The 23,791-nt window shown below is 36.1% G+C and overlaps 1 protein-coding gene across 9 annotated transcripts in view; it reads right to left on the minus strand.

Moving 5' to 3' along the window:
• The window catches only part of Hnrnpc (heterogeneous nuclear ribonucleoprotein C), a 61,381-nt gene that overhangs the window by 28,211 nt on the left and 9,379 nt on the right, over positions 1–23,791 (minus strand). For 7 of the 9 annotated variants that reach the window (XM_076849963.2, XM_076849959.2, XM_076849961.2 and 4 more), the window contains 3 exons: positions 4,290–4,565; positions 1,525–1,639; positions 751–798 (listed from right to left, as the gene is read on the minus strand). In XM_076849963.2, the coding sequence (XP_076706078.1) occupies positions 751–798; positions 1,525–1,639; positions 4,290–4,530 (404 nt within the window). In that variant the 5' untranslated portion in view covers positions 4,531–4,565. The remainder of the gene's footprint in view (positions 1–750; positions 799–1,524; positions 1,640–4,289; positions 4,566–23,791) is intronic. The other 2 variants (XM_077109136.1, XM_077109135.1) reach the window with 1 other exon arrangement.

The following is a 23,791-nucleotide window of genomic DNA, read 5'->3' on the forward strand; positions in this document are numbered from 1 at the left end:
TCTCTCAGCCTACCAAGGAGATGGTATTATAAAGGAGCTACCATGCCTGCTTAATGTTTGGAACACTGGCATTCTGAAGTGAAAAAACTAGTAGTATAGAGTATACATCATTTCTTTCTATATACTACAGTTATTAAAAGATAGTGAGTTAAATGTCAATGTGGCCACATTTTTTAGCATATTAATTCACTCCCTGTCAGAAAAGTTCTATACTAATTCTAAATCCTGAACTTTTTGTTTTTATAAAGGTTACTGAGAAAAAGGAAAAAATTCATCATTAAAAGCCATTCATAGGAACTGGGGAGGTGGCTCAGTGGTAGACCATTTACCTAAATAAACAAATAAAATACTGTATATCTACATTTAAACCATTAAGTAAACCAATTCTTCAAATGTCATTTCTCCAACAAACATTAATCATGTTCTAAAAGCACAAAAAGAACTTTTAATCATTACAGTACCAATCTTGTCTTATACTACACACAAAAATATTTTATACTACACACAAAAATATTTTAACTTCTATAGCAATTTAAACTATTCATTCTTGACCTCCTGCTCACTTTATTTTACATTAGTTCATGTTCAAAGCAGACTTTTGGATTTTTCAAAAGTATTTTTTAAAAAGCACTTTATAATTTTGCTTTGAAACCCTAACTATGCTGATTCTTTGGAATCAACAGTTATGACTCTCTACCAATATTCATTATGTCAACAAAAAGTGTACTAAAAAATAGACCTTGAACATACCTGTCATAATAATCACGTTGAAAGTCATAGTCCAAGTCAAAAGAGGAGCTGAAAAATAAATACCGAGGAAAGTTAATTTGGAGCTGTTGAAATTACTTCACTACAGCAGATGGGGGAAAAACATGCCAAACAAATCATAACATACAGATTTTAAAAATTATCATGGAATAATTATAAATCATTCAAACAATGAATCACTAAATTCTAAACATTTTAGACCACTGCACATGCAATGGCCAAATCAGTAATGCTAACATATAACATTATCAGCTAAAACAAGAAAACGGATCATTACAATAATAAATAAAACTTATATCACTATTTCCCCTTTAATATTTCCAAGCTTCTAAGAATCTAAACAACTCTTTTTTTTTTTTTTTTTAAAGAGAGAGAACTTCTTAATATTTATTTTTTGGTTTTCAGCGGACAACATCTTTGTTTGTATGTGGTGCTGAGGATCGAACCAGGGCCGCACGCATGCCAGGCGAGCACGCTACCACTTGAGCCACATCCCCAGCCCCTCTAAACAACGACAGATTTTAATTCATTCTATGAATACAAAAATACTCTTTAATTGCAAACAAGTCAGGATTCATAATAATTCTCTAGGAAATGGGCAAAATGAAGTACATTAACACAAAATAAACAATTACTAAAGAATTACTTTTATACTAATAAAACACATTACATTAAACCCTCCCCACATCCAGAAAACAGATAGAGAAGATGCCCATTGATGGACACAATGCAGTTATAAATAATAAAGTTCCGGACCTGAGTAGAGGGGACGGAGAAGGGTGTTCTGGTACTGACCCGTACATCTCCGCTGCAGATCGTTTCACACCTGCCTTTCCTCTGTTCACTTTTGGCTCTGCAGCCAGATTAATATCTGAAACACACAAAAACAAAAAGAAAAACCTTAATGACAACTCTGGATATTAAAGAATCCACAAACTAAGTTTTTGAAATACAATCAATCAAAACATTGTCTCAAACTTCTCTTCTCATATAGAAAAGGTACATAAAAGGCTACAACTCAACCTTTCAGTAGTTATACTGTTCTATACACCAAAATTATTATCCCAACATCACCTAAGTATATATTTGGCAATCTCTACCCTCAATTCCAACTTCAAAACTCAACTCTTCTAATAAATCTACTAGAATGTGTGACTAACAAGAGATAAAATGTCAAATCACAAAAAATTAACATAAGTGTGACACTCTCATCCAAAGTTAAATTTTTACTTCTTTTTGCAAATAAGATGAGCTGAATACTTCTATAAAATATTCTCATAAGTAGATGATAAAAAACACACACTGGACTACCTTCTGTCACCCAATGTTCCTACATATTTTCTTTTCATGAAAATGCCTCTGTATGCCTTACTAAACTGGCCTGAAGAAATGAAACAAAATATACCTAGGATATGGAGCTTTAGTTTTTAAGTCTTTACATGAAAAGGAGCAAGTGTTCCAATCTCAAGTAAAAGAGAACGGAGTTTATTGTACTCACTAAAGCAAGCATGTTATGCAACATTACAAGAGAGGTTTTTAATAAACAGTTGATGGGATCTAAAAAAATTCTGTAACAAACTAAACCATCAGTTTTAAAACATATATATTCATAGTGATAATAAATGCAATGTACTTAGAGTCTGCAAAAATATTTGTTCCACATATCAGAATGTGAGAGACCAGGATTTAAAACAAAGATTTATCTGGTATTTGCAGAAGGAATTTATTTAAGGGAAATTACTGTATGCAGACTTAGAAAACCCATGTTTTGGATCCCTACTGAAATATCCAATCAATGACCATCAATGCAGGATCACAAGATAAAAATTGTTGGGAAGCTATATAATGAATGGGGATCTATAGAGCTTAAACCCACAAGATTCTTAACATATACTAAGAAATGGGACGACCATGCTAATGTACCTGATACATAAGATGTAAATAATCATAATACTATTCATGAAATAGTCAAGTAGTCAGCAAATTAATCAATATAAATTGAACCTTACTTCCAAGTAAAGTTAGTGGCCTAGTAAAATAAGCCACTAACCTTTATTGGCCTACTGATATCTGAAATGTAGTTAAGACTATATTCAGATGTGCTGCTGATTATAATGTTAAGACTACATTCAGATGTGCTATTGAATATTAACACTGAATTTAAGACTTCATATGCATGGGAAGAAAAGGAAAATCTTTTTAAAAGGTACCTAATCAATTTCTTACACAGACAGAGAGTGAAGTTTGAAAGCAGTGCAAAGAGGTGTCCATCTGTGATTACAGCTACTTGGGAGATTGAGATAGGAGGATTTAAGGTTTAAGGACAGGGCTGGAATTGTGGCTGCTAGCATGCATGAGACACTGAGTTCAATCCCCAGCACCACATAAAAAAATTTAAATTAAAAATTTTTTTAAAAAACTCTAAATAAAATAAAGGTATTCTGTGTCTCATCTATAGTAAGTTCAAGGATCGTCTTAACAACTCAGCAAGATCCAGTGTCCAAATGAAAAATCCAGGGGTTGTGGTGTAGTTCAATGATACAATGACCATGGGTTCAATTACTGGTACAGTAAAAAATAAATAAAATAATTTATCTTTGAGGAAATAAAGGGGAAAAAAAATCAGTGTGGATGGAATTCTTATGAATTGTTACCTATGATGTCAGTTTGGATTACATTTGGTTAGAAATATCTATCATCACTTATTTAAAAAAAATTTCAACATAAATGATGTAATGTTCATATCAAGACTTTTGTTTATTACTAGGGCTTGAACCCAGTGGAACTTTACCACTGAACTAAAACTATAATTCTTTTTTGAAACTTTATTTTGAGGTCTTTGAGTTGCTGAGGCTGACCTTGAACTTGTGATCCTCCTGCCTCATGCTGTCAGGTCTTGGGGATAATAAACATGTGCCGCCACACCCAGCTCATTTTATGACTTTTTTGCAGAACTCATTAAAGTTCATTTTTACCACAATCCATTTTAGAGGTAAAAAAGGCATACACTTCGTGGATTCTTATGAATGTAGAAAAAATGATTCTAACAAACTTTTTCCCAATAACTACAGTGTACCTTTTTTATTGAGCGTAACTCAATACAATCAACCTCATTTAAGAATAGACATAAGATGTATCTACATTTTAACTCACAAACTTCAAAGCTAAAGCAGTCTATAATTAACAAGATATCCTGAAGCCATCCATTACGCTCTTCTGTGACTTCCAATCTATATGAGGAATAGAATATGGTCATTTAAATAACATTTCCATATAAAATGTTATTACCAGACCAATAAAGACTTCCACCTTAAGGTGGTCTGGGTTCTACCTCAAAATTACAAAAACCTTTTTAAACCATTATACATATAAAGAGAATATTTTTATTAGGTTGAAGTTATGTCACAATATCCAAAGAGTGTACTAGATTCAACTTTATAGAGAGGTAAAGAAAAACAAAAAGTAGAAAAATTCTGGCTTCCATAATATCCATGAAAAAAAAAATTCAATCCAGACCTTACCTAAAACCTGGCCAGCAATCATTCTGCCATCCTCTCCTGCTACAGCAGCCCGAGCATTTCTCTCATTAACATACTGGACGAAGGCAAAGCCCTTATGGACAGAGCAGCCCACAATTTTTCCATACTTGGAGAAGATTGCTTCCACATCAGACTTCTTGACCACCAGAGTGTTGAGATTCCCAATGAATACACGGGAGTTCATGGAGCGTGGATCTGTCTTGTTGGTAACGTTGCTAGCCATTGTGTTTGATAAGGTTCCTCACAAAGGCGGGAGAACTGTAAGGGAAAAAAAATTTTCAGGTGAAAAAATGGCTAAAAACAATATTCCCTGAAAAAATATTCTCAGTACTATCACTGTGAATACCAAGAGTTACTGGTCAACTTAAAGGATTCTGATAGCATCAAGTATATTATTATTCATGGACTAGTGCCCTTCAATATATCCTTAAAAATAAAAACTTCTGCTCCAGGTTATTCGAAGAGCTCTAGTTATCATATCTAAGGTGTGAAGGAGGAATCCTCCTCACAGAATACTGTCAACATAACCCTCTTCAAATTCCATTGAATCCTTCTGTAATTTAAATAGTCCTTAAACAAATTAGAATTCCTATGTTCACTACAGAATTCTGAAGTTATCATTCTCATTTATGAGAAGTCTTAGCCATCAGTAACTCTAATTTCTTACACATTGCTTTTACTAAGTCTCATTCATTACCCCTAATAGACAAAATTTCAGATTCCACCACAAACCATTCTTTAGCTATAGCAATGTGGAAACTTAGGCAGAAGTTAGTCTTTTTATACAAAAGGCAATAAATAATTCATTCCCTCTAGATTTATCATGTGATAATACATAGCAATCAACTCATAATGACCCTAAACTAAATTTTATACGATAAGCTTGAATGAGGTCAGGCATTTAATAATTAAAATCGATGGTGATGATGATAAAACTGGGGAAGATGTCATAAACAAAAGAGAACCAGAGGAACTAAGCCAAAGAATACAACTGTTCTCAGATTATTTAAAACCTATAAAAATAGATGTTAAAGGATCAATTCTTCTATAACTCCACTGAAATGCTTTTTAAGTGCAAACCTTTATTTCACAGTGTCTTTTATATTTTAAGTCAGCTGCCCCTTCCTCCTCTAATAAGCTCCAGTCTTTAACAAGGTTTCAAGAATACCATAAGATTAATTTATTACCCTTTCATCCTTTTGAAACATTCTGAAGAATCTCAAATCATAGAAAGGAACAGAGTCTTCTATTTGATAACCATCCAATCCTCAAGTCAATCTTGAAAAACCAGTTCTCATGGATGATATACCATGGTACCAAATACTGTCCCCGGAGCTTACATTCTAATGGTATCATTTAAAAATTTTATTGAAGAGTGATTAACTAAAGGTGTTCAAATTACCACATGATCACAGGTGAAACTTCATCCTACATCTGATATAATACAATTGGAGACCCTGGAAAGCCAAAGATCATCAACACCACTCTAGATACAGCACCAACAGCATAGACTAATCTACCTTAATCTCCACAAAAAAGCAATTAAGGTAGCCAAACCAAAAGTTGATGGACAGCTCTTAAGCAATTAAAACTGGCAAGAGTCTTTCCTATGCCAATAATGTGTATGAACTAGGCACTTCAATAAAAATTCTGAAGGATAGCCTGGCTTGGTGGCACAGACCTATAATCCCACCTGCTCCAGTGGCTGAGCCAGGAGGATCACAAGTTCTAAGTCAGCCTCAACAATAGCAAGGTTCTAAGCAATGCAGTGAGACACTATCTCTAATAAAATACAAAACAGGGCTGGGGATGCAGCTCAGTTGTCAAGTGTGCCTTAGTTCAATCACCAGTACTGAAAAAAGAAAGAAAATTCTGTAGATACTTGATCTTAAGTCTCTATAAAAAACATCCAATGTGCCCATATCCACTTAACCCATTCCAGAATTAAAGAACTCACTACCTTTTATAGTAGTTCACAACTGTAACCACAATTCAGGAGGAATGCAAATTCTGAGTTACTCAGGAATTTAATGAGACTGTTTCAAAATGAAAAATTAAAAAATGGCCGGGAATGTAACTCAGTTATAAAGCTTCCTTGGATCAACTCTCCAATACAAAAACAACAAAAAACCTAATCACTATTCTTTGACGGTAACAGCTTCCATTTAAAACAACTGTCATCAAAACATGATATTACTAGGCAACATCCAATTTTCCAATAAAAGAAATTCAATATACCCTTTAAGGCTTTTTCCAGAAGTTTTCTCCTTCCATCTGTTACCTTAAAATTTATCTGTGCAAAAACCCAGATAATCTGATCTGTAATTTTCTAAGAGGAAACAAGAATCACAAGATCTGTGGTAACTGGATATATCTCACATGCATTTTTTTCTGATTCTGGGGTAACTGTTATCTTTAAAATATAATCTACAAATAATTTTGAATGATGCAGGAATTATAGTCAAATGTCCAAATCAAATATTAACACAGGGAAAAAAAGCAATGATAAATGACAAGACACAGAAATTATGTAAGAATTTTGTGCTCAGAAAAGAAAAACGCCAATGTCTTTTAATGATCTTGTTTATGATTAATCTTTACACAAGACCCAGGGGTGATCTCCAGTACTGGTACAACAAAAAACCTATGCTTTCAATTTTCACATATTTTTTCTAAATTCCCATAAATCAATAACTTCAAATTTCGTTGATGGGAAAAATCAATTAACAACGTATACCTGTAATCCCAGTGGCTTGGAGGCGGCGGCAGGCTGATAGAATTAAAGTCAACCTCAGCAAGTGGGGCCCTAAATAACTGAGGGAGAACCTGTCTCTAATACAATACACAAAAAGGGGCTGGGGATGTGGCTCACCCCAGAACAAGAACAAAAAAACTCAGTCATATTAGTTAGTAACAATTCCAGTCTTAATTTATTTGTTAAAAACCACATAAATACTTTTGACAATGTCTGTATCTCTAGATCATCTTTTTCCTCTAATGTAGTTTGAGACTTAAATATCCTTTTCCCACTTAAGAATCAAATTAGACTATCTCTATGATCATTAAGTAAAATTCAATTGTTTAATAAAAAATGAAAGTTCTTTTCAGCTTCTTGATTGTCACATCCTGAGGTTTCCTTTCAGCCTTCTGCCATGTTCTGCCTCACCTCAAGAACAGAGCAATAAAGTAGACCATCAATGGACTAAGACCTCTAAACCTATGAGCATAAACTCTTCCCCCAGGGGGAAAATAAAACATTTTTTTAAAGTGATGCGACTCTACATGAAGTATTTTTTCATAGGATCATGATGGAGAATAATGTCTAGTTTATGATCCATAGTTTATATACTCTAGTTTATTCCACTTTTTTAACATTTATTTTTTAGTTTTAGGTGGACACTATCTTTATTTTATTTTTATATGGTGCTGAGAATCGAATCCAGTGCCTCACGCATGCTAGGGGAGCGTGCTACCACTTCAGCCACAACTCCAGCCCCTTATTCCACTTTTTGAAAATCATAAACATGTCAGGCACGGTGGTTCATGCTTGTAATCCCAGCAGGTCAGGAGGCTGAGACAGGAAGATTGTGACCTCAAAGCCAGCCTCAGCGAGGTAGCAAACCTTAAGCACCTTAGTAAGACCCTGTCTCTATATAACATATCAAAAGGGCTAAGGATGTGGGTCACTGGTTAAGAATCCCTTGGTTTAATCGCTTGTACCAAAAAAAAAAAAAAAAAAAATCAGAAACATTAATATGTTTCCATAATGCTTGATTAATGAAGTATTAATTATATACATTTTTTTTTGTGGTACCAGGGATAAAAACCAGGAGCACTTAACCAATGTGTCACATCCCCAGCCCTTTCATTTTTTATTTTAAGATAGGCTCACTATGTTGGTTAACCTTGCTAAGTTGCTGAAGCATCATCCTGCTTTCGCCTCACTGGGAAAAGAGGTATATGTACGACACACACTGGTTTTTTTATAAGTTCAACAAAATAAGATCCTTTAGCGCAGCTTATATCAGGTTAAGTTCATTCTTATTTAAACTCAGTTCTGAAAAATATAAGATATACACAATGAAAAATTCACAGAATTAAGGGTTGGGGTTGTGAATCAGAGCACTTGCCTAGTAAGAGAGAGGCACTGGGTTCAATCCTCAGCACCACATAAAAATAATTAGTTCAAGGTATTGTGTCCATCCAAAAGTGAAACCAAAAACTCACAGAATTAAAAAACCTAGAGTAACAAAACCCTGGATTCTATCCCAGGTACAAAAGAAAAAAAGGTACTTTTACTTCCTTTTACACCAAGAGTCTGTGTCTATACAATGTTTATCTACTTAATATAATTTGTAGTGAAGAAATACAAGCAACAATATTACTGACACTATGAAGATATAAATATGGACATTCTTAGATATATGGAAATTTGTCTCTATTTCCATCTAAGCCGAAATCTAAAGACCTGTCCACCCCAAATTCCACTTGTGGATGAAATGCAAGCAAACCTACCAATTTATTTCCAAATACTCATATTAATATTTTGAGCTGCTATCATTCCTCTTTGCCCTCTTAGAGAGGCAAATCCATCTTGGACTGACACCTATAAAATTTTTGCAATGTTTATAACAAATGTACTTCTCTTAAGTTCAAACAAAATCTTAAGTAAACTCTGCAGGGAAAAGCGATGGCAGTTTCCAACATCTAGGTTTATGAAAAAAGGTTCAAATGGACCAGAAACATACATTATTAAAGTCCTCCATTTCCTAGAATCAGGGCCAAAAAAAAAAAAAAAAACCAATTTAAAATTGGTCAAATCTTCAACCCCTTTGCCTTTTTGGAACACTAGAGTTAGACCTTTAATGGCAAAAAGAGTTGCAGGGATAAATTAGTAATATAGCAGGTTATCAAACCACAGGCTCTTTTTCCTGTTAAGTACATACACTGTACAGGCAGATACAAGTTATTTTCAAGTAGTCCTCTAGTCACCTAACCATATAGCTAATGACATACAATGGTCTATGTGTGGAGATTAAAGATGGCTTTTCCACAGTAGAACCATACAACTTGCTTCAGATTAAGAAATTCAAAACCTTCCTATATAATTTCATGCATTCCTATCTCTTAAAACCTGCAACTAAGCTTTGCACAGTGGTGCACACTGTGTAATCCCAGCAGGCTAAAACAAGAGGATCAAAGCCAGCCTTAGGAAAGGCGTGGGCTAAGTAACTCAGTGAAACCCTGATGGATAGGATAAATGCCCTGAAGTTCAATCCCTGGTATCCCAAAACAAAAAACCGTGCAACTTAAAAGCTATACAACTCTACAAGCCCGACATGCTATGTATAAACACCGTTTCTCTTCATTTCTTATGAGAATTTTAAAAATAACATCACTAGAGGGCAGCAGTGAGTCAGAAATTTTAAAAGAATAATATTCCCATATGTTTGATCTTTTTTCATTTTATTAGTATTAAGGAATCTCTCTGACCTCTTACAACATTATCATCTGGGTTAAACTGTCTTTACATACTTCAGCTCTTATTTTTGCCATTATTCCTTTTGGGATTCTTTCTCATACTACTTTCATATTACTCTTTACCTCTCTGGGCCTATTCCTTGTACTGGGCCTCCAATGGATCCCTTACTGCATTATCAACAAAATCTCCCTTCTGGCCTCTTCAGAGTCAATTAATGGCCCATAATCTTTTGGGGATAGGGGAAGAAAGGTGTTTTAATTTGTTCTATTCTCAAGGCTCTCTACCAAAAATACTGACATGACCTCACAGTATAGATGGAATTCTAGCATGGAAAATCAGTATATTTTCCAACTATAAAAAAAAACAAAGATGGCTATTTTTTCTTTTATAATTTAAATGGTACCATAGATTGAACCCAGGATTGTTTCACCACATAACCACTTAATCAGTCTTTATTATGTTTTGATACAGGGTCTACATTGCTGAGACTGTCCTAAAACTTGCCATCCTTCTGCTTCAGCATCCAGTTACAGGTGTGCATCTCTACACCTTGCCAAAGCTGAGTGTTTGTAAATAAGCTATGCTAACAGCAATGTTAGAATTAGACCTGAGAGAGTATTTAAGATGCTGTAAAATAATGAGTAGAAACGTATAAGTCAACTGTTAGTTAGCTGTCTTTAAAGTTCCCAATGATGTAACTTGGTTTTTTTTAGAGAGAATTTTTTAATATTTATTTTTTAGTTATCGGCGGACACAACATCTTTGTATGTGGTGCTGAGGATTGAACCCGGGCGGAACACATGCCAGGGGAGAGCGCTATGGCTTGAGCCACATCCCCAGCCCGATGTAACTTGTTTTGTGTTTCTCCCCCCTCCTGGGGGGCACTTAACCACCAAGTCAAAATAAAATAAAAATTAAAAGCTCAGTCACTCCTTATTTTGAGGCATGGTCTTAATAAGTTACTTGAGGCTTTATTAAATTGCTGAGGCTGGCTTTGAACTTGCAATCCCACTGCTTCATGTGTCCAGAGCCACTGGGACTACAAGTATGCACCACCATGCCAGTCCCACAAACCATTTTTTTTTCTCCCTTGGAGGGGGTGGGGTACTGGGGACTGAATTCAGGGGCACTCAATCACTGAGCGACACTGAAAGACTATTTTTTATTTTATTAGATACAGGATGTTACTGAGTTGTTTAGTGCCTTGCTAAATTGCCGAGGCTGGCTTTGAACTTGCCTCCTGAGCTTCTGGGATTAAAAGCATACACCACAGTACCCAGCCACAAATCTAACTCTTTTTTTTTTAATATTTATTTTTTAATTCTCGGCAGACACAACATCTTTGTTTGTATGTGGTGCTGAGAATCGAACCCGGGCCGCATGCATGGCAGGCGAGCGCGCTACTGCTTGAGCCACATCCCCAGCCCCGAAATCTAACTCTTAAACAATAAAATAAATTATATTACATTTCATTTCAAAACTTACATGAAAGGTGAACTAAAAAGGGAAGGAAAAAAAGGAAAGAGCAAACATTGGGGACTAAAAAGGAACAAATCATATTTCATGCATATATGATCATGTCAATAAACCCCAGTATCACCTATAACAACAAAGCACAAATAAATTTAAAAAAAAGTCTGGGGATGTATCTCAGTGGCAGATCACTAAAGTTCAACCACCAATACAATAAACATAGTGTAAGTCTAACAATTGTCAAAATGCAAATGATACAAAACAGTACTAAAAAAAAAAGTAACAATTAAAACAAAAAAATTAAAAATTTTTAAAAAGATTAAGTCAAAAGGCACAAAATCTAAAATAAATGCAATTAAATATGAAAAATAGAGTTTAAAATCAAAGAAATTTCAAGGTAAAAAAAAAAAAAACTTCAAGCTGAACAACTCAGTGAGACACTGTCTCTAAATAAATTAAACAACATGGCTAGGAATGTGGCTCAGTGGTCAAGTGTCCCAGGGTTCAATCACCTGCAACCAACCCAACCCGCAAAATTTCAAGGTATCTATTTTTATGTAGTGCTGAGAATCAAACCTAGTGCTTCCCATGTGCATGGCAACCACTGAGCAACAAACCCTCATTTTCTTAACCTATATGATAACCAGTTTCATAATGGAGAAAAACGTCAAAGTATGCTCACCAAGTGCTTCTTGAGCATGAACCAGGACTTGGAGTTACCCAGTACAAATTATTCACTATTGGGGGAGGTGGGGAATGTGAATGCACTTTTACAATGGAAATACACATTACCACCTAAACACTGTGACCAAGAAAACTATCAGTAATTATATGTAAACCTTGTATGCCTCCTCATGTGACAACAAAAACACATACCACCACCTATCTACACTATATTCACAACTTAAATCCAGACTGGGGAAAAAGACAACTTGAAGCTTTTGTTACATCATGCACAGTGAAGCACACCTGAAATCCCAAGGACTCAGTAGACTGAGACAAGGAGGATCAAGGGTTTAAAGCCACTGTACACAACCACAAGGCATGTTTAGCAACTCAGTGAGACCCTGTCTCTAAATAAACTACAAAATAGGGCTAAAGATGTAGATAAGTGCTTAAGTGTTCCTGGGTTCAATCCCAGGTACCCATCCCGCCCCCCAAAAAATATTAAGAATTAAGGGTTGGGATTTGCCTACACCAAAAGACCCAATGGGGGGCCACTTTCTGTAAGAAAGCAGTGAAAACCCTTATTTATTAGAATGGAGGAAGCACATTTTTTGGGTGACTACTATGAACTTTTAATATAAAATTTAAAATGCTGTTATTGAATTCAATATTCTTACTGTTGAGACACAGCCATGGGCATTTGTAAGCAAAATGTCTATTAACTTTAAAACCTTTCAGGAAGAAAAAAGTGTTTGGAGAGGAAAAACAGCAATCTACAGAGTTGCTATCAAAAGAAAGGGAGGCCAAAAACATGACATTCTAAGTAACTTTTTAGGGCTAGGTATGGCTCAGCAGTAGCTTAACATTCTTGATGTCCAGAGTTTAATCCCCAGCAATGCTGACCCAAACACCCAAACAAGGGGAGGGGATGGCTTTGAAGACAGCAACTCAAAGGTCTGAGAGGGGATGACAGCAACTTCAAGGCCAGTCTAGACAATTCAACTCTTATTAAAAATAAAATGGCATTTAAGGAATAAAGCTCTGCTTTTAATGGGTTCTATCCATAAACTTACAGGGAGGAGGGGTGGCTTTTTACATCTGGTACAATAACAAAATGATACACACCACCTCAAGTACTGATCATGTACAAGATCCAAGAGAGTACCAAAATCATACCTTTTTCTCCTGTCAAATTTGCTAATGGCTGGACATGGTGGTGCTGGCCTGTAAATCCAGCAACTCAAGAGGCCAAGGTAGAAAGATAGCAAATTCAAAACCAGCCTCAACAACTTACAAGATCCAAAGCAACTTGGTGAAACTCTGTCTCAAACTAACATATATAAAAGGAATAAGGATATGGCTCAGTGATAAAGTCCCCCTGGTTTCAATCTCTCATACCAAAAAAAAACTCATGAACAGATGATCATTTAATAGGGGAAGGAGAAGACACTTCTACTTCCTAGTATATGTTCCATATTCCTGTATTATCATTTGAAATTTCCTTCTGGAGAGAAAGGAGGGGTAGTGGGGATTGAACCCAAGGCATCACACATACTGAGGTATAATACCATCCCTGAAAATTTTTACTAACAGGTAAATGATAAGATGGTAGATCCATATTAATTAAGTGATAAACAATGTGGAATTTCTGTCATATCCTGTTTGCTTGGAATTGAAGACTATAAACTTTGTTGTAAATCCTGATAAAAAGCATTCAATAGGCATTGGGCAAAAATGTTTTAGAGTACTAAATAAATGGAAAACGCTTACAATAAAATATCTAAAAACTATACAACACTAGTAAATTATATACATACAAGTATGTAAACTCTATGAAAGAGAAAAGACAAAAGCATTCAAATGTTGATAGATTACCTTTCTGGGTAGGGTGGTAGGATAAAAGGGACTGAAACCAGGTGTTGCATATGCTAGTCAAGTGTTCTATCAGGAGCTATAGCCCTTGAGACAGTCTTGCTAATTTGGTGATCCTCCTGATTCCACCTTCTAACTAGCTAAGATTACAATTGTTTCCCAACACTTTTGTAAAACATCTGCTGGCACCAGGAGTAGGTCCTTTATGTCCATCAGTTTCTTTCAAATCTTCCTAATTAAACATTTTTACAATAAATAGTTCCTTATTAAAGCATGAATAAGTAACACTATAATAAAAATGAAAGTGAGCCTGGCACAACGGAGCACTCTAAGTGAAATCCTGTCTATAAATAAAATACAAAAAAGGGTTTGGGATGTGGTTCAGTAGGGTTGAGTGTCTCCCGGTACGCCCTCACCAAAAATCATAAGTGTTACAAATATTTCCAAAATGTACACTAAATCACATATGGTTTTACTGCACTCAAAATAAATAGGATGCTCCAATTCCCTCTGACAGAACCTCTATATGCCATAAAAGCCTGGAAATTACAACCTAAAGATATAAAAACCAAAAATTTACTTCATCTCATAAGTTAGCTACCCTTGGCTGGGGTTGTGGCTCAGTGGTAAAGCACTTGCCTAGCATGTGAGAGGCACTGGGTTCTATTCTCAGCACCACATAAAAAAAAATATATAAATGCATATTTTTTAAAACAAAATACAGTAAATAATAGACTAGGGAGATAGCTGAGTTGGTAGAAGGCTTGCCTTGAATGCACGAGGCCCTGGGTTTAATCCCCAGCACCACACACGAAAAAAAAAAAACCCTAAAATACAGTGAATAAAACATTAAACATGGTGTCTTGCACACAGCACTCATGATTTGTACAATAGTTACTAGTACTGCATTATTTGATATTACTACTATATACCAATAAAAAAACAGGTGATTAATATCGAAAAACTGTATTTAAAAAACAATTTTCATGCGGGATCAATGGCATACACATGTTATCCCAGTGCCTCTGGGGGCTGAGGCAGGAGGTCAAGTTCAACTGCTCAGAGGTAGCGCACTTGCCTGGCATGTGTGAGGCACGGAGTTCTAGTCTCAGCACCACATATAAATACATAAATAAAATAAAAGTCTATCCACAACTTTAAAAAAAAGAATTCTTCTGAAGAAAACAATATGTATTTAAGAATAAAGAAATTAGACAACAAGGCTTGGGAGGTAGCTCAGTTGTAGAGCATTTGCCTAGCACACATGGGACCTTAGGTTCGATCCTCAACACCACATAAAAATAAATTCATAAAATAAAAGGTATTGTGCCCATGTAAAACTAAGAAAAGTTTTTTAAAAAATTTAGAAAACAAGGCTGGGCACAGTAGCACACAACTCTAATCCCAGCAGCTTGGGAGACTGAGGCAGGAGATCAAAAGTTTAAAGCCAGTCTCAGCAATTTAGCAAGGCTCTAACTAAGCAACTCAATGAGACCTTGTCTCTAAATAAAATACAAATCAGGGCTAGGGATATAGCTCAGTGGTCAAGTGTCCCTGTGTTCATAACCAAAAAAATAGAGAGATGTTCAAAATATTAAAGAGCATACTCAATACCTAAATTATCTAGATTATACACTAAGGTGCTAACAAAGAATGAGGTGAAATGTTAGGTTTTTATGAGTTTTTCTCAATTTTCAACACTACGTAATTTTTTCTTTCTGTAAAGATAACATGATATTATCTGGAACGTAATGATCATGATATACACCTAGCCTAAAGTGGAAGAAAGCTTTTCGATAAATCCCAAAATATTAATTGGAAAAGTTGAACATTTCCCTTCCTCAAAAACAATTCACATATGAAATCAAGGAAGAGTAAGTATCTCTAGGGCACCAAAAAGTTCACTGAATATTATATTCCATTAAGTCCCAACAAACATTTCTCTCTACATTCTCAACCTTCACAGTTAAATGGCATGCATATCTGAGAGTCGCATCACGCTTAAAAGTAACCAGACTTCATCATATATTTAACTAAGGCAGATTTTTGGTTACACTTGGGCTTTTTTTTGTTTTTAACTTGTGATCCTCCTGCCTCAACCTCCAGAACCCCTGGAATTAAAGGTTTATACCACATGCCCAGCTGTTATGTTTCTGAGAGACAGGATATCCCTAAATTCTCCAGGATGGCCTCAAACTTGTTTTTTCCTGCCTCAGCCTCCCAAAATGCTGGGATTACAGACCTGTGCTACCACACCTTATCATTTCTAAGAAAACTGGAAACCTGTGTGAATGATGGTATATACACAGGAATTCGCTATGCTGTTCTTTATAAGTATTTTCTTTTACATAAAAGGGAAAATTAACAGTTATTGTGACAGAACTTTTATCAAAAATTACATTCTCTTAATATGAATATATCTACAGCAATCCATCTACAACTACGAACATAAAAATAAATAACTAAAATAAAGGTATTGTGGGCTGGGGATGTGGCTCAAGCGGTAGCGCGCTCGCCTGGCATGTGTGCGGCCAGGGTTCGATCCTCAGCACCACATACAAAGATGTTGCGTCTGCCAAAAACTAAAAAATAAATATTAAAAAAACTCTCTTTAAAAAATAAAAAAAAAATAAAGGTATTGTGTCCAACAACAGCTTAAAAAAACTAAAAAAAATAATGAAAATGTTAATATGGAGGTCTTAAGTCTGAAGAGCAAGAGAGGAAAACACTTTTATGCTTTTTATTTGTATTTTTGTGGTAATAGGAACTAAACCTATGGGCACTCTTACAATCGAGCGACCCCCTAGACCTTGTTTTGGGGGACAGGGTCTCCCTAAATTGGCTAGAGTGGCCTCGAATTCTGAATCCTCCAAATTTTGTACCTACCATGATTCACCAATGATTACAGATTCTGGTCACCACCAAGAAATGGTATCTGCCTAAAAGCAGATATTTCAAGTAATGCACAGTGGCGCACACCTGTATCCTAGTGGTATTTGAGGTAGGTGAAACATAAATTTTAAAGCAGTCTAGCAAGACCATGTGTCAAAATAAAAACAGGATGTGGCTAAGTTCCTGTGTGTCCCTGGATTCAATGCCTGGTCCCAAAAACAAAAAACTCAGATAATTAACCTATGCACATTTCAGAATGGTACACATATTTCTGATTACTAGCTTATATTTTAAGTCGTTTCAGAATTTGTAGGTTTTTATAAACCACTACTTCAAAATTAAATAAAACGTGTACACAATAATCCTTAAATTTTTTCCAAAACGATCAAAAACATTTGCTTGGCACTGGAGCTCAGTAGAAGGCTTGCTCAGCAGGTGTGAGGCACTGGGTTCAATCTTTAGCACAACATAATTTTATGGACATTACTTAGTAAAATCTCATTTTGTTTATCCTCAATCCACCCAAAAGGATAGCAGTGCTAATTATCAAGAAAAAACAGGGGCGGGGATTGTCTTAGGAATGAAAAGTATACTCCAAAATTATGGAATTCCTCACTTAATACTCAAGAGTAGGATTTTAGGGATATAATTTGTATTTAACAGTGATAATGACTGCAGTCATTTATTTGAGTCAGGGATGGTGGTGCATATCTGTAATTACCAGCAGCTCAGGAAAGATGAGAGGGGAAGATTCCAAGTTGGAGGTCCCCTTAGCAACTTAGGGAGACCCTGTCTCAAAATAAAAAATAAAATGGGATAGTTATCGTGGTAAATTGCCCTTGGGTTTAATTCCCAGTGCAAAAAAAAAAAAAAAATTAAGAAAAACAACAACAAAAACAAATAATAGAGTGTACATGCAGTAGGATTCACTAAAATTTGTTAAGGTTGGTAAAGTCCATGGAGATTCACATACTAATCTATTTTTATGTATGTATGAAGTTTTTCCACAACTAAAAGAATAGTAGGAGATGGCATGGTGGCACAGGCCTATAATCCCAAGATTCTCAGTAGGAGGAAGCACAAGAACAGCCAACTTCAAGGCCAGCCTGGGCATGTCAGCAACTGTCTCAAAAAAAGGTCTGGGGATGTAACTCCATGTTAAGACAGCTTGTCTATTATGTGCAAGGTCCTAGGTCCAATCTCTAGTATCCACCCCCCACCATCCAAATGAACACCAAGACTATGCCTGTAGCTTAGTGGCAGGGTGCTTGCCTAACATACACTAGGCCCTAGGATCAATTCAACACCACAAAAAAGTAACACCAAATATATTCATGTACACATGTGAATCCTAAACTATACCCAGAAGAGACAACCTGATAGCTGTATTTAGAAAATGCAGGAACATGTCCTTCTTTGAAAACATCTTATTCAATAACCACACCCTTCAGACTATTAACAAGACAAGATCAAATCGCAAAGTAAAATTGACAAAACCAAAAGTATGAGTGACCACTGTCAATAAGTAGGTAAATTCTTATCAACTTGCAAAGAACTGGGGTTTTAAAGATTTGTATGAACCTTCATCAATTACACTTCTGGGGCTTGATTCTAAAATAATTAAAGGGCTGGAAATGTGGCTCAGTGGTGCTAACAAAAAAAAAAATGAAGCTAACAAAGTTAGTCTTAAGATTCTCCTAATCTTAAAAAATAGGCCCCCCAAGGGTCCAACTATAGAATAAAATACAATGTTGATAAAATAATGTAATGTGATGCTATGGAATTTAATTTATTTTTTTATATCTGAATTTACTAACACAAAATATTCAGGTTAAATAGCAAAACATACCACTACTTAAATATATATGCCACAGGGGCTGAGGCTGTGGCTCAGTGGTAGAGCACATGCCCAGCATGTGTCAGGTACCGGGTTCAATTCTCAGCACCACATATAAATAAATGAATAAAATAAAGGTCCATGCATCTAAAAAAATATTTAAATATATGTGCCACATGAGATTCTGATATCTACAAAAAAAACTAAAAGAACAGAAGAGCACAAAAAAAACTTTCATCTTTGGGTGACTTAAGTATGTCAGTTTTTGACTCATTTACGTTTTCTAAGAGTTTATGAATAATTTAATTTGGATTAAAGTTATAATAAAGATGGGATAGCTTTCATTAAATTCACATTAATCAAGTCATGTGATTAAGTCATGTGATTAGTTGACCCTTCAAATTTCAGTAAAACTAAAGTTTAAACACTACACAAATGACAACTCTAGCATAATTGAGTTGGGAATGGTGAAACACCACTGTAATCCCAGCAGGATGGGAGGTAGAGACAGGAGGATCTGAAGTTGGAAACCACCCTCAGCAATTTAGCAAGATTATAAGCAACCAAGTGAGACCTGATCACAACAAAACGAAAAAGAAAACTTTGAACTGTGCACTACAGTGGCTGTGGTGTAACACTTGCCTAAGTACATGTGAGGCACAGGGTTCAATCCTCAGCACCACATAAAAACAAACAGGGCTGCGGATGTGGCTCAAGCGGTAGCGCGCTCGCCTGGCATGCGTGCGGCCCGGGTTCGATCCTCAGCACCACATACAAAGATGTTGTGTCCACCGAAAACTTAAAAAAATAAATATTAAAATATTCTGGGCTGGGGATGTGGCTCAAGCGGTAGCAAGCACATCTGGCATGCATGCAGCCCAGGTTTGATCCTCAGCACCACATACAAAGATGTCTCTGCCGAAAACTAAAAAATAAATATTAAAAAAAAAAATCTCTTTAAAAAGGAAACAGGAAGATAATTTCCTCTCAAAATTTCCTCTTTAAATCAAATCAGAGAAGCAGCAGAAAAAAACAAAAAGATGTTCTTGAATCTTAATACACTTACCTCTTAGAAATAGGCAGGCTTTGACCTGTATAGCCCTATACCATATACAAGTAGATAAATGAGAAATTATACTCCATTTATGTATAATGTGCCAAACCAATTAGATCAAACAGAAGAAAATTTAAAAAAGAAATAGGGGTCTGGGGATGTGGCTCAAACGGTAGCGCGCTCGCCTGGCATGCGTGCGGCCCGGGTTCGATCCTCAACACCACATGCAAACAAAGATGTTGTGTCCGCCGAAAACTAAAAAAAAAAAATATTAAAAATTCTCAAATAAATAAATATATAAATAAATAAATAAAAAAGAAATAGGCATTCTTGCTGTGTGTGGTGGCACCCGCAGCTCAGAAGGCTGAGGTAGGAAGATACCAAGTTCAAATTCAAAGTGAACCTCAGCAAATTAGCAAGACTCTGCCTCAAAATAAAAAATGGGCCAAGAATGTGGCTCAGTGGTTAAAGTGTCCCTCGGTTCAGTTCCTAGTACAAAAAAAAAAAAATTAAATTTAAAAAGGAAAAAGCCATGCTTTCTCACTGGTGAATTATTTTTCAAAAATAGCATGGTTTGTCTAAATTTGTACTGCATGTACATGAAAATTCTAACTTCAACATAATCAAGTTCTAAGGCTATTTGTTTCAAGTAGTAACACTGATTCTTTACTAACTCTCCTATGCAGACCATAGATGCTACTTATACAACACAGAATCAAAAGGTGACATACATATATACCATATATACAATAAGGAGTTTTTAAATTAGAAGCAATACTATGTTGTTCATTTCAATACTCAGTCTTTAGGTACTTACACAAAATGTTTCCTCATCATATTTTCTTGCCCATGTTAATTATCTACCACCCATCTTTCCAGAAATCTCTCTATACCTTTACATACAAATAAAGTCTGTAATTGGTGTGAGCTGGTTGGTAATTCACATTAGGAAGTTATTAGGAAGATGGGCTGGAGTTGTAGCTCTGTGGTAGTGCACTTGCCTACCACATGTGAGACACTGGGTTCAATCCTCAGCACCACATGAAAACAAACAAAAATAGAAGAATGTTTAGAGCCTAATATCCCCTTTAAAAGAAAATCTTTTGGGGCTGGGATTGTGGCTCAGCGGTAGAACACTCGCCTAGCATGGGAGTGACCAGGGTTCGATCCTCAGCACCACAGAATAAAATAATAATAATAATAATAAAGGCATTGTATTGTGTCCATCTACACCTAAAAAATATTTTTTAAAAAAACTTTTTAAGGGGCTGGGGATGTGGCTCAAGCGGTAGTGTCCTCGCCTGGCATGCGTGTGGCCCGGGTTTGATCCTCAGCACCACATACCAACAAAGATGTTGTGTCCGCCGAGAACTGAAAAATAAATATTAAAAAATTCTCTATTTAAAAAAAAAAAAAACTTTTTAAAAGTATCAGGAAGCTTTAAGGACTAAATAAGATAATCACCAAGTTGATGGCTTTGAGTAAAAACCTGAAAAACAGAGCCACATGTGTTGGCCCACACCTATAATCCCAAAGGCTATAAAGGCTGTAGCAGGATGATTGAAAGTTCTAAACTAGTCTCAGAAAATTGCTGAGGATCTAATTAACTTGGATTCACTCTCAATAACAAAAAAGGGATAGGGATGTGGCTCAATGGTTAACTTGGGTTGAACCCTGGCTACCTACCCACCAAAGGGGGTGGGGGATCCTTGCAAATGAGTAAGAAAAACAAAAGCTGAGGTATGAACATGTCTTTAAAATACATTAAGCCAGACAGTGCTGACTGGAATACAGCATACCAACAGTAAAGTAGAAGGTACACAACAGATCATGTAGGGGTTGTGTCTTCTAAAACCAGTAAAATCTGACTTTAGTATAAAAACACAAACTCAGTGAGTTTCAATTTTTCTTTTTAAATACCAGAGATTTATACCAGTAGTACAACCACTGAGCTACATTCCAAGTCCTTTTTAATTTTTGAGATGGCATCTTGCACTAAATAACTTAAGGCCTAATCAAATTACTGAGACTGACTCTGAACTTGTAGTCAACCTGCCTCAGTCTCTGGGATTAAAGAAATTTGTCATCACACCAAGCAAAGCAAGACCTTTTTACACACTGCTTTTTTTTCAGGGAAAGGGATACTGAGAATTGAACCCAGGAGCACTTTCCAGTGAAATACCTCTTCAGCTCTTTCTAAATTTTCAAATGGGGCCTAAATTGCTGAGACTGGCCTGAAACTTGTCATCCATCCTCCTGCCTCAGTCTCCGGTCACTGTGATTACAAGTGTATGCCACCATAACCAGCTAAAAACTGTTGGCAGTAAAAGAGAGGTACTTCCTACCATACAAATATATACACACACCTGCATGCGTGTATATACACATGCATTTTACACTTCCCTTCTAATTTCAATAGAACTTTAAACACAATGACATAATACTGGCATTAAAAAAAAAAAAAAACAAACTTTTGAGCTGTGGGTGCTGGTGCACACCTATAACCCAGGTACTATGAAGGCTGACAAAGGAGGAAACATTCATTCTTCTCCAATAGTGTTTTGGCAGTACTGGAGATTGATCCCAGTGGCACTCTACAACTAAGCCACATTCAGTCACACCCTCCTCCTAAAAAAAAATTGAGAAGGGCCTTATTACCATTGACTAGGCTGGACACCAATGTGAATCTTGTGCCTCAGCTTCCTGATGGGATTAGACTCAAACATGTTATTTCAATGACATGCGGTTCCAACATGACAACCTAACATGACCAATCTAGCCACCACTTTGAGAAAAACAAAAGAAATGTGAACCCACTGCAAAAGATAATACAGCACAAGAGGCAATGGTGGGTTGAAACTGCAGTAAGTGATGGCATTGCATTTTCAGTGGCACTTTAGCAGAATTACATCCCATCACTCTTTAAGACCCTTTTATTGTGGAGACTGGCTTCAAACTGTGACCCTCCTGCCTCAGCCTTCAGAGTTGCTGGTATGAATGTTGTATACCTCCAAGCCATGCTTTAATTCCATTCCCCTTTAACAAGAGAGCTGATGGCCTGGTATTCTAAAAGGCCAAAGGCCTCTTGATTGATCAGAGTCAAAGATAACTAACCAGGCCTAAGTAACATATTAAAGTTTCATTAACTGAAAAAGGAACTTCTTTCAGGAATATAACAGCAGTCTAGTTTACTTTTAGGTTGATATATCTGATATTCAAGGAGATGTCAGGGAAGTAACTCGGTTAAGAAATAAATCAAGAAGGGGCCCGGGTTGTGGCTCAGTAGTAGAGCGCTTGTCCAGCATTCGTGAGGCGCCAGCACCACATAAAAATATAAACAAATAAAGGTATTGTATCCATCTACAACTAAAATGATATTAAAAAAAGGAAAAAAATAATAATTCGAGAAGTACAGCCTGTTGATACAAGTCTGGAGATCATCTGCTTATATAATACATAAAATTATGAGAATAAATAACCAATGAAGTTAAACAGAAAAATAGAACTAAGCCACAGGACATTCAAACAGAAAAAGTAACAGCCACAAACAATCTGGGAGAACAATAAAAAAATATTTCAGTCAGCAGGGTGCAGTTGTGTACACCTGTAACCCCAGTGGCTTAGGAGGCTGATGCAGGAGGACTGCAAGTGAGCCTCAGCAACTTATTAAGGTAGCAACTCTGTGAGACCCTGCCTCCTAAAGGGCTAAGGATGTGGCTCAGTGGTTGAGTGCCCTGAGTTCAATCCTTGGTACCAAAAATTATATCTCATGGAGACAAACAAGGCACAGCTGCCTGTAATCTCTGCAACTCTGGAGGCTACAACAAGGTAATCTCAGAGTTCAAGGCCAGTGTGGGCAATCTGACACAGAAGGAGCAGCTTTCTTGACAACCTGCCTATGAAAATAGAAGGGCTAGATACATGGCTCAGCATTCATCTAGCATGTATGGCCTTATGTTCACTCCCCAGGAGTACTGTAAAAGACGAAAATTTAAAGACAATGTTTTAACTACCATATTGATAATGTTTATCAATATGGTAGTTAAAAATTCTTCAAAAGTAGAAGTATACTGTCATGACCCTATCCACATGCCAAAAAGAAAAAAGTCCCCAAGTAACAAAAAAATAGCAAGTAAAATCTAAAGTAATCGTGGTATGGTTTTTGTGGTCCTTTAATTAAGACCCGTTTTTTCTACTCAACATGTCAA

The sequence above is a fragment of the Callospermophilus lateralis genome, chromosome 3, assembly GCF_048772815.1.
Source record: "Callospermophilus lateralis isolate mCalLat2 chromosome 3, mCalLat2.hap1, whole genome shotgun sequence".
In the NCBI taxonomy this organism is placed as follows: Eukaryota; Metazoa; Chordata; class Mammalia; order Rodentia; family Sciuridae; genus Callospermophilus; species Callospermophilus lateralis.